Below are 10,872 nucleotides of genomic sequence, written 5' to 3'. Positions count from 1 at the left end.
TTAATTTGGGGCATCTAATCTTTCGATCAGGCATCCCTGGTTGACTGAGTAGGCCCCATTCTGCCAGTGCAGAAGAACCCCTAGAGAAGGCAACGGCAATCCACTTCTTGCCTGGAGAATCCCATGGACAGGGGAGCCTGGTGGGCTTTGGTCAGGGGTTGCAGAGTTGGACACAACTTAGTGACTAAACAACAAATCTTTCAATCTGTCCCTTACATCAAGACACTCAGACACACAGGCCCTATCCTAGTTATCAGTGGTGGGCCAAGCTCAACCGAGGCTATGAGGCCAACCTAAGAATCATATGACACCAAGTCCTGTGGATCTACCTGCAGGACCCCAGCACTGCCTATCATCTCTGAAGTCTAGCCTTTGCCCTCAGCTACTGGGAAGCGATCTCTAGGCCTCTGGAATGTCCTGATAGGAGTCTTTGTTAGTCTGGGGACTTCAGATGTGATCTTATGACAAGGGCATTGTGAAAAGGGGGGGCCTCTGGAGGGGCTGGAGACTAAAGGTATTAGCCAGAACCTCCCGGAGAGGCTGGAGAACAAACATTAGCCACAGGGGCCTCTGTGATTAAGCCTCAAGAACAACTCTGGACAGTGAAGGGTCTGGTGAGCCTCCCTGCTTGGCCATACTCTGTGTGTAGGTTGGGCAGAAGGTCTGTGTTCAGGGCTCCACTGGACTCCTCTCAGCTGGGAAAGGACCACCAGACGACCCCAGATCAGCCAATCCCAGATGAGCCCAGTGCTTGCGTCCTTGGTTTGTGAATGTGTATCCTTTCTCTACAGTAAATCTGTAATCTTGGTGCTTCTCAGTTCTGTCTTTCTAGCAAATAACCCACTAAGGATGGTCACAGGGACTCAGAACTCACAGCCGATGTCTGAAATGAGGGCAGTTTTATGGGGACCGCACCTTCCGGTACTGCAGTTTGCCAACTCCTGGCTCCCCCACCCCCGACCACGTGCCTTACTATGACCTTCGTCATCTGCCCACCCCTTGCCAACCAGACTTCACCCCTGGTCCTCTCCACCTGCCCCCTCCTCATTCCTCATTCCACCCAGGGCACTGGAATTCTCCTTCCCAGACATCTGTAAGTAAATTCCCTCCCAGATTTCAGACTTTTGATTCAACGTCACCTCCTTAGTGAGGCCTCCTCTAGCCCCCACCCCAAACTCCCTCCATGCCCACATTCCTCTTTGTCTGCTCCACTTTTTCCTCTTTGAACACCATCGCCATGTTCATCAAACTCTAAACTTAACGTATCTCATTTCTTCTCCGTCTCCTCACTAGAGGATAAGCCCTGAGGAGACAGGGATCTTTGCACTGTTTCCTCCTGTAACCTCAGGACCTAAAACAGTTCCTGGCACATGCTGAGTGCAAAATAAATCCTTGTCAAATGAAGAACCTGCAGTACTTTTAGAAAACAGGCCACCCCACACCCACCTTTTCTCCCAGAAAGGCCAAGCCTGCAAAACAGGAAAAGTGACCATGCTTGGCTGGAGACCACTGTTGAGGGAGGTTAAAAAAAAAAAAAAGAGTCAGCAAGAGTTGAGACCTCCAGGAGAGAGCACCCTGTCCAGGCTAGGGGAGGAGGTAGGGTGCTAGTCTGGCCTGAAACCTCCTGGCTGTTCTGGCATCGGCAGGCCCCTTCCACTCTGGTCCTGATCACTGTGAGGGGATCCAGCAGGGGAAAAAGGAAGGAGAGAGAAATTCCCGCCATTGACAGCAGGTGGACAGAAGACATGGCCTCGGCAGGCAGGAGTGACTTTTATTTGAAACCAGAAAACACCCTATTTGGGGGTTCATCTGTAACAGTTTAAAAAGAAGAGAGAGAAACCAGAACCCAAAGGGCCTGAGGAGGGGAGGGGAAGGGTAGTGGGCCAAGGTCAGGCCACGTAGGGGAAGTGGAGCAGCAGCCCCTCATGAGGTTGTAGGTTCAGGTGCTCCAGCTCAAGGGAGGCGCCCTCCTCACGGCCTGGCTGGGTGCTGAGCAGCAGATTCACCTTAGCCGGCAGGCTGGTGCCGGTAGGCGGGCTGGAGCCCCCCAGCCTGGCCATTTGGCTCACATCCCCAAAGTTGAGCACTACGAGGAAACGCTCGTTCTGGTCCCACTGGCGGACGTAGGAGAAGAGGTCGGGCCCCGAGGAGAGATTGTAGAAGTCTCCGTGCAGCAGGGAGCGTTCCTTACCCCGCTGATCACTCAGTCGGCGGAACAGGAAGAGGAGGGAGTCAGGGTCCTCACTCTGGCCCTGCAAACGGTAATAAAGTGATAAAGATACTTCAGACAGGGACGAAGCGCTCCTCAGGGCACAAAGTCCTACCAGCCGCCAGCCCCCACCCCTTGCCCATCAGGCCCTGCCCATGGTAAACACTTACCTTCACAGTCATGCTGATGTTTATAGATGCTGAGTTGTTGGGAAAGCTGGATTCATCCCACAGCATGACCGGGGCCTTCATAGGCTGAAAACCAGGGAAAAGAGGACTTTGAAAAAAACCTGACTCTTCTCCAACTCTTCCCCTCATTTTCAGATTTATAACCTCCTCTACCTTAGGACCTCGCACTGTCCCCTCAGCCTGGAGGGCGCTTCTCCCAGAGAGCCACAGGCCAGTCCCTCACTGCACTCTGATCCCTGCTCAGGGACCTCCCTCAGGGTTTCTGAGGCCACTCGATATAAAATCGACTGTATCCCCTACTCTCAAAGCCCCATACCCTGCTTTCTTCTGCAAAGCACATGTCAGCAAACCTGGCATCCTTATTATATGTGCTTACCATCTAAATTCACCACCTCCAGCTCTTTTGTGTACTGCTGTATCCTCTGTGCACAGCACACAGGAATTACCCCATCAGTTTTGTGGAATAAGTGAATAATGGGTTTTATAGATGGGCTTCCCAGGGGCACTAGTGGTAAAGAACCCGCCTGACAATGCAGGAGACATAAGAGATGCAGGTTCAATTCCTGGGTCGGGAAGATCCCCTGGTGGAGGGCACGGCAACCCACTCTAATATTCTTGCCTGGAGAATCGCTATGGAGAGAGGAGGCTGGCGGGCTATAGTACACAGGGTTGTAGAGTCAGACACGACTGAAGCAACTTAGCACACGCATACACGGGTTTTATAAATATCAGCTCAATGTCAACCTCCAACCTTGTGGCTAAAGCCACGTGGGAGCCTTCATGGTCTTACCCCACCTCGGCTCTCACTGTGTGTATCTGGTCCCCTACAAAGCTCTGAGTTCCTGGACAGCACAGGGCCTAACCAAGAGTGGCCAGTGGCCAGTGAATGAACAAATTACTAAGTAACGGCTACCATACTGAACTCCTACCAGGGAGCAGGCACTGCATTTTAAATATGCCTTGTTTCAGTCATAACTACTCTGCGTGTGTTAGTCGCTCAGTCGTGTCCGACTCTTTGTGACCCCATGGACTATAGCCCACCAGGCTCCTCTGTCCATGAGATTCTCCAGTCAAGAATCCTGGAGTGGGTTGCCATTTCCTTCTCCATACTACTCTATAAGAAATGCAATTATCACAGAAAAAATGATTAAGAGTCAGAGAGAGAAAATAACTTGCCAAGGCCGCACAGCGACTGACCAGGGGGCTGACAAGCAAATAAGCTTTCCTTCCCAAGGCTCATGGTCTGTCCACCGCCAGCAACAGAACCACTGTGATGGACGAACACAACCTCTCCCATCGTGCTGGGCAGGCAGCAAGCGTTACCTGTCCAGGAAGGCCAGCTCCCTCCAGGCCAATCTCGTCTCCATAGCTGAACACTGGGGTCCCCGGCAGGGTGAAGAGCAGCAGCTGGTAGAGTCGGAGGAGTTGGGGCGACACAAAGGAAGTCAGGAGCCCCGCCTGAGACCCCTGTAGGAATGCACACACCTGTGAGCCCCAGAACCCACTCCTGCCTCTGCCCCCCAATACCCTCTCTTCCAAAAGGCCTCCCGCCCCTCTCCCACCACTGTGGTACGCACACTCCAGCTGCACCAGCGGCTGCCAAAGGCGCTCAGATACTCGGTGACCAGGAAACTTGTATGACCCCCAGTTAAGTTGGAGTGTGACAGGTAAGAGCTAGTCAACAACAGGTCCTTGGTGGGTTCGAGCAGGCTCAGGATCTGCTGAAGGTCGGAGGAGTCTGTGCCTGTAATCAAGAGCCTGCACAGAACAGAGTGGGTGTGGTTAGTACCGGACAAGAAAGGAGAATGGAGGCGAAGAAGGTTCTCTGGGCTAGGAACTCCCCCATCTCCTGGAGCTCACACTCCACTGGGGGGTTCCCAGAGTGGAGCTGAATTGGGGAGGCTGGGGTCTGGCACCCACCGATCCTCACTGACGCTCTTAGTGATGTTCTGCCACTCAGCCAAGAATGAAGACGCATTCTAAAAAGAAAAGAGCAGAGTCGTGAGAAAGGGAAGGCTATCGGGCCCTGGCAAGACTTTTGTTCTCACATGGAAAGGGTACTCACTGTCAGATTCTGCACGTCCCGGACCTGAAACCCGTCCACACCAGTCTCCAGCCAAAACTTCAGAGCTTCCTATCAGGAGAAAGGCAGAAGTACAGAGGAAAGCTATCACTGCTGATGGAAAGGCTCAGAAGATTCCAGCCCACATTAAATCGTGCCTACCCTATACTTCCCCGTGACCTCAGGAGAGGCATTTGCCTTGAACAGTCTCACTTTCTTGCCTCTACTATAAAGCTTTAGCCTTCAGTTCCCCTTTAATTCTAACCCATCACTAATCCTCAGTGATACAGTGCTCTTCTCTACTCCTCCCCATGGTAAATTGCAAAGCTTTAACACCTACAGAAAAGGCTTATATGCTAAATGTTAACTTCCTTCAACACTTAGCATATATAGAATGCTGATATACTCATTTTACAGATAAGGAAATAATGTCAGAGAAGTAAGGAGGCATGCCCAAGGCCACAATCAGAGAGCAACAGTGAAGGGACCTAAAATGCAAACCAAGATCCCAAGATGAGTATACTTACTCCTCTCCCAGTTTCTTGGAGCCTGGGGAGGGTCTAAGTAAAACAGCCACTCAGAACAAGACTCAGGATAAAAGCCAAATATTCAAAGCACAGCCCCAGGGCAGTTTACCCAATGATTTGAAAAGAGAAGCCAGCTCTGCAGAATAGGCCCAGGCTTGAAGCACTGGCATTCATGCGGCACGTGACACGAGCCCCCACCCCCCCCACCCCACCCCACCCCGCCCTCTCTTCTGGGTGCTCTCTCTGCTCCCTGCGTTTTCTTCTGGTCTCCATCTTCATCTGAGGCTACCATACTTCACGCCTTAACATCTAAAAACGTTCTCTTCTCAGTAACTTTTAAAGGGTCTTCTAGCAAGTGGCAAGGAATGAACCAAATGACCCCAAAGGTCAACTGAAATGCTGGGAGTACAGAATTCTACCTCAGAATCCTGGCCGCCAGCAGAGGGTCAGTCTGCCTCCATTTTTGTTCTACCCCCTTCTGAACTGATCAGTGCCCTAGAACCCAGGCATTAGGAGCTGGGATGACTTTCAAAACCCCACCCCCAGTCTACAGGGTACAGAGTTTGAGCCTTATACCTTCAGAGAAGGCAGATTTGAGATTTAAGATTAGTTGGGACCTTCAATCCCAGGGCATATTAAAGCCCCTCTGAACCTTAGCTTCCTCACTTACAGACTTGGGATATGGGTAGGAACCTTGTTTGGTTATAGAGGATTAAAGAAGGTATATAAAAACACTCGGCATATTCCCAGACACATAGGAAGACCCCAATGCTTACAATTTCAGACTGGGCTACCTTCCAAAACACATCAAATAAGAAATGGGAAACCAGACAGGACAGGATTCCCACAGAGAAAGGGCTTCCTCTGCCAAAAAGAAGAAAATTCACATCTGAAAAATTCCATCCTGGCACTGTCACCCTCAGAGTTAGGGAAACAAGTGGTCAGAAAAGGAACAAACAAAAAGAGGGATGTACTGCTTGCCTATCCTCCTGCCTGTGGGAAAAGTGTGCCTGCTGGGCTACAAGGAGCCCGGGGCCCCTCGGGTGGTGCCAGGCTTCATTTATAGAACTCACTATGAAAGGACCAAACAGCCCCAGAATCTGGCTCCCACCTGCCGTCAGCACCAACACACTCACCTTCATTTTGGTGGCCACAGTGTCAATCTGAGTGGACTGAAACCAAGGGCTCTGGCCCTTGTAGTTGGGAGTGAGGTCCAGGATGACCTGGATGCCTAGAACACAGGAGGAAGAGGTGGTTGATAGAAAGACTTTGGGAGAAGGGAAAAGGAAGAAATCAACAAACACAGGTCGATAGAATACTCCCTATGTATAGGTACAAAAGCTTAGACTTGAACCCTGGTGTAACTCATTTCATTGAAACAAAGATACAGCAAGGGGGGGGGGGGGCGGTGCTGGGAGGGAGGAGTGTAACAGAGAGGGGTAAGCTGTGAGGCCCTGGCCCTGTCACGCCCAAAGTGAACTCTTTTCAAAGTAAGAAAGATTTTTACTTGAATTTTTTTTCCTCCAAAGGATCTACTCTTAAGTTTTACAACCACTGATTTAGCACAAGCCTACATTTTGCAAATAAGGGCACTGAAGCCCATAAGCTAAATAACTGTACATCCAAGTATACGAAGTCTCTGAATCATCTGACAAATCCACTTTAAGTTGAAGCCTAACGAATCTCCCCTGGACTTGCCCTAGGAAAACTGAGCCAGTCAGCAATAAACCAGACAAAAGTCCTCTCCGGCCTTTTCCGTGGCCAGAAGCCCAAGTCCTCTCTAGCTGCTGCTTTGCAAGTTCTAGGACACCCACCCTTCTTCTTCGCCGAGTGCAGGAGACTCTCAAAATCTTCCTGGGAGCCAAAAATGGGGTCGATCTGTTCCAAGTTGGTCTCTGTGAGGTCATCCTCCTGGTTCTTATGAATTGGGCCCAATACAAAACCCTTCACCTTCAGCGTGCTTAAGTAATCGAGCCGCTCCTTTAGGCCTGAAATGGAGAAGCAAAGTTCCAGTGAGGCCTCGCCTAGGCCCCTATCACCGCTATGAGGCTGGATCACCAGACTGAGACGCTGACGTAAGGCGGCTAGCAAGTTGCTTCAGAAACACGCTGCGACAGGCTAAGAGCGCCGGGAGGGGGAGGGGAGCCTGCTGAGTCGGCCACCCTCAGGAAAGAGCCAGTGGGGGGCAGCTTCCTTCAAAGAAAGCAACGTCTCGGGAAGCGGTCGCCGGTACCGAGTAGAGTAGAAAACCGTCTGAGTCAATCTGGGAACAGAGGTCGAAGCTGGCGACCATTTAAACTAAGGGCCCAAGGGGTGGGAGCGGGGGACGCGCGGGGAGGGAGATGGGGGCGCCCAGACTCACCCGCTAGGTTGCCCGCATCATGGCCCAGGAAGCCCCGAAGGTCTCCAATGCGGTAGAGGGCGCCCTTGTGCCACCATCTCTGCTCCGGCAGCTCGCGACAGCGAGGCGCCTGCACGATGATGACCACGGCGCCGGCCAGCATGCCCAGCCAGCCGAGCCAGAAGAGCAGCAGCAGCGCCCAGCGGGTGCGTACCCAGGCGGGGCTGCCCGCCACCTTCAGCAGCTCCTCTTTAGACAGGCCCGTGAACTTGGCCTCGGCCGCCGCGTCCGCCTCGTCGTCGGCCACCTTGATCTTCACCAGACCATTCTTCTCGGTGCCGCCCGCCACGACCACGGCCATCGCCGCCCCGGACGCCGCGTTCATCGGCTGCTTCTCGGGTTCCAGCTCGTTCAGTTCTACTTCCTTCATGTCCACCTCGGTGTCCTGGCTCATGGTGCCTGCGGAAACGGAGACACGACGCGGTCTGCGGTCAGCTAGCGGCTGGACACCTGCCCGGATCTCCTGGCCCCAGAACAGACTCCCAGGCTTCCGTGTCTCCCCTTAGGTTCCCCGACCGAGTCTGCGGCGCGGCGGGGCGCGGCCTCGGGGCCAGAGTAAGGGAGCCCCGCCCCGGCCCGCCCCTGCTCGTCCCTTAAAGTGGAACCTCCTGGGTTGCTCTTTCAGGGACTGAAAGGGTGGGCGGCGGCCGAGGTAGTAACGTTGAGAACTCAACTCCGATGGCTGCTTGATTCAATTCCCCTGGTCTGTTTCCTCATCTGGAACCTTCTAGCCCTAACGTTCGGACATTCAGAAGGCTGAGCACGGAGCCACCTTTAGGCGGGCGGAGTCTGTAATCCGTCCCGCCCCGGGCCCCCGCTGGTCCCTCCCGCCGCCGCCTAAGTGAGCGTAAAGAGGATATCCAGAACTGCTGGGGTTCCGAGGCTCTTCTTCGCCCACCGGGCAGTTTGTGACTTCCCGGGACACCATCTTCCATTTGCCCTGGCCACTTGAACTGAGTCAACGAAACTCAACTCAGCCCTTTCCCTCACCGGGCCTTGTCTTCTCAGGCCTCTGGGACTTGGCACTGGACACCCGCTTTCCCGCAGGGCTTACTCCCACTCTTTCAAGATATCTTGAGGGTAGTTCAATTAATTCATCATGCAGCAACTATTTACTGAGTGCCCATGCAATAGTGTGCTTCATTAACTTTAGTGAATTAACCCTAATCTAGTCTTCATGATATTTTCTGATGAATCTGTTTGGACAGAATTGCTGACATTCCCCATTTTACCCTACCCCGCCCCCACTTTCTGGCGCCAGAATGTCGGGCAGCTAGGAATCCGACATCCAGAAGAGACTGATGGATAATCTTGGGACTGACAACATGCAGGGGGGCTGGGCCTCTGTTGGAGGCATCCATCTTCTCACTACAGATCAGAAGGTGCCAGGGCCAGACTGTTCCCCACTTTGCAGGGCCTCCTGCAGATTAGTCCAGTGCCCCCCCCCCCCCTCCAGAAGCCAGAGTTCCGTTACCTCCCAGTCCCTTCTCTGTGCTAGGCCTTGGAGGCAGCTGGTACTGCCGAGGCCATGTTGGCATGTGGCCAGGAACCTTGGACTTGCGTGTTGTTCAGTCACTCGGTCATCTGACTCTTTAAGACCCCATGGACTGCAGCATGCCAGGCTCCCCTGTCCTTCACTACCTTTAGCCCAAACTCATGTCCATTGAGTCAGTGATGCCACCCCACCATCTCATCTTCTGTCGCCCCTTCTCGTCCTGCCTTCAATCTTTCCCAGCATCAGAGTTTTTTCAGCGAGTCAGCTCTTCGCATCAGATGGCCCAAGTATTGCAAAGACCTTGAAGACCATCCGACTTCTCCCCACAGAGGACCCTGGATTGAGAGTGAGACGAGGTTCAGCCGGACATCAACACCAGGAAGTGCCAACACTCTCAGGAACTTCTTGTTCCTAAGCAGCGCCAGCTGGGTTATTTTCAGAGAGGACCTGGAGGAAGTAAGTTCTTTCTCCCTCTCCCACCTGGGCTGGAAGCCGAGATAGCTGTATATTTGGAAGAAAACAGAAACCAAGATCTGAAGAAATAGAAGAGGCACCAAAGGAGAGCAGAGACAGTGAAAAAGCTCACCCTCTGCCCTTCCCCTTCAATCCTCTCCCCTCTTCATACCAGACTCATCCCCATCCCCCACCGCAAGCAAGCGGGTAGAGGCTGGAGTTCAGACCTGTGTTCAATGATGATAGCAAGTCCAAGGTGCCCTGGCCATATGCCAAATAAGTGCCAACCAGGGCCCCTGATCAGACTATGAAAGCTCAAAGTTGAAAGCTCAAAGTTAAGAACTGTCAGGTCAGACACTCTCTTTGAGATGTTTCAAGGTAACACTCCCATACATACACACAGCATCTGACTCACAGTCCCCCACAGCTCCAGAAAGATGAAACCAATCCCCCCTGCATTCAGTAAAGAAGCTAACAACTTGCCTCCCCAAGTTTATCACCCACCACACCTGTCACAGGGACCACCCTCCAACAACATCAGCCTTCAAACACCTGTTAGTCCTGCCTCATAACCAGCTAGGTCAGGCCTCTGCATCTTTGTTAATGTCATCCCCTATGTGTTTGACATTCCTTTTCTGCCTCATAAACTCCAATTCACTCCAAACCTAGCTCAAATGACAGCTTCTCTCAAATCCCCAAAAAGAATCACTTTCCATCTACTGGGCACCTATCTCTTCTACAATTCACATCCTATTTATTACTTTTCCTTGTCTGAGTGTCAGCACTTCAAGTGGCAGAGCCTTGTGCTACTTGTTGATGAACCTGCCTGCTCAGAAGTATGCACTTTATAAGTGTGCGGTAAATAAGTGCTATTATCATTAAAACGCGGTATTTCCCTTCTTAGAAGCAACTCAACAAAAGTAGCATGTATTTAAAAAGAAACGTGCACCTCAATGTTCACAGCAGCATTTACAATTGTAAAGATATGGAAGGTATCCTTCAACAGACAAATGGATAAGAGAAGATATAGTATATATATGGAATACTACTTAGCCATAAGAAAGAAGGAACTTTTGCCATTTGCAGCAACACAGATGGACTTTGAGGGCATTATATTTTCTCTCAGACAGAGAAAGATACATGATGTATGATATCACTTATATATGGAGTCTAAAAAAAATACAACAAACTAGTAAATTTAACAAAAAAGAAGCAGACTCGGATATAGAGAACAAACTAGTGGTTACCAGTGTGTGTGGGGGGGTACTCTATAGGGGTGAGAGACCAGGAAGTACAAACTACTGGATATAAAATAGGCTCAAAGATGTATATAAAATGGAGAATATAGCCAATATTTGGTAATAACTGTAAATGGAAAGTAACATTTAAAATTGTATTTAAAATTTAATTAAAAAATTACAGGAAAAAAAAGTGAAAAGGAATTTAAACATTGTATGGTATCAAAAGGAAGCTGTTTATGCAGGAAAACAAACCAAGACTTATAACTGTTCAACTAAATAAAACAAAGTAATAAATC

At 51.1% G+C, this 10,872-nt stretch overlaps 1 protein-coding gene across 1 annotated transcript in view; it reads right to left on the bottom strand.

Moving 5' to 3' along the window:
• Positions 1-1,751: 1,751 nt before the first annotated feature.
• Positions 1,752-10,872, bottom strand: part of SLC3A2 (solute carrier family 3 member 2) — a 28,872-nt gene continuing 19,751 nt past the window's right edge. Inside the window, exons 2-10 of the mRNA XM_020899589.2 lie at positions 7,349-7,786; positions 6,801-6,974; positions 6,123-6,217; positions 4,463-4,531; positions 4,318-4,376; positions 3,975-4,155; positions 3,721-3,864; positions 2,380-2,463; positions 1,752-2,252 (exon numbers count right to left, since the gene is read on the bottom strand). Coding sequence (XP_020755248.2) covers positions 1,890-2,252; positions 2,380-2,463; positions 3,721-3,864; positions 3,975-4,155; positions 4,318-4,376; positions 4,463-4,531; positions 6,123-6,217; positions 6,801-6,974; positions 7,349-7,786 — 1,607 coding nt within the window. The 3' untranslated portion in view covers positions 1,752-1,889. The remainder of the gene's footprint in view (positions 2,253-2,379; positions 2,464-3,720; positions 3,865-3,974; positions 4,156-4,317; positions 4,377-4,462; positions 4,532-6,122; positions 6,218-6,800; positions 6,975-7,348; positions 7,787-10,872) is intronic.

This window comes from Odocoileus virginianus, chromosome 28 (genome assembly GCF_023699985.2).
Source record: "Odocoileus virginianus isolate 20LAN1187 ecotype Illinois chromosome 28, Ovbor_1.2, whole genome shotgun sequence".
In the NCBI taxonomy this organism is placed as follows: Eukaryota; Metazoa; Chordata; class Mammalia; order Artiodactyla; family Cervidae; genus Odocoileus; species Odocoileus virginianus.
The sequence above is the reverse complement of the archived record's forward strand: the minus strand, read 5'-3'. Positions and strand labels throughout refer to the sequence as shown.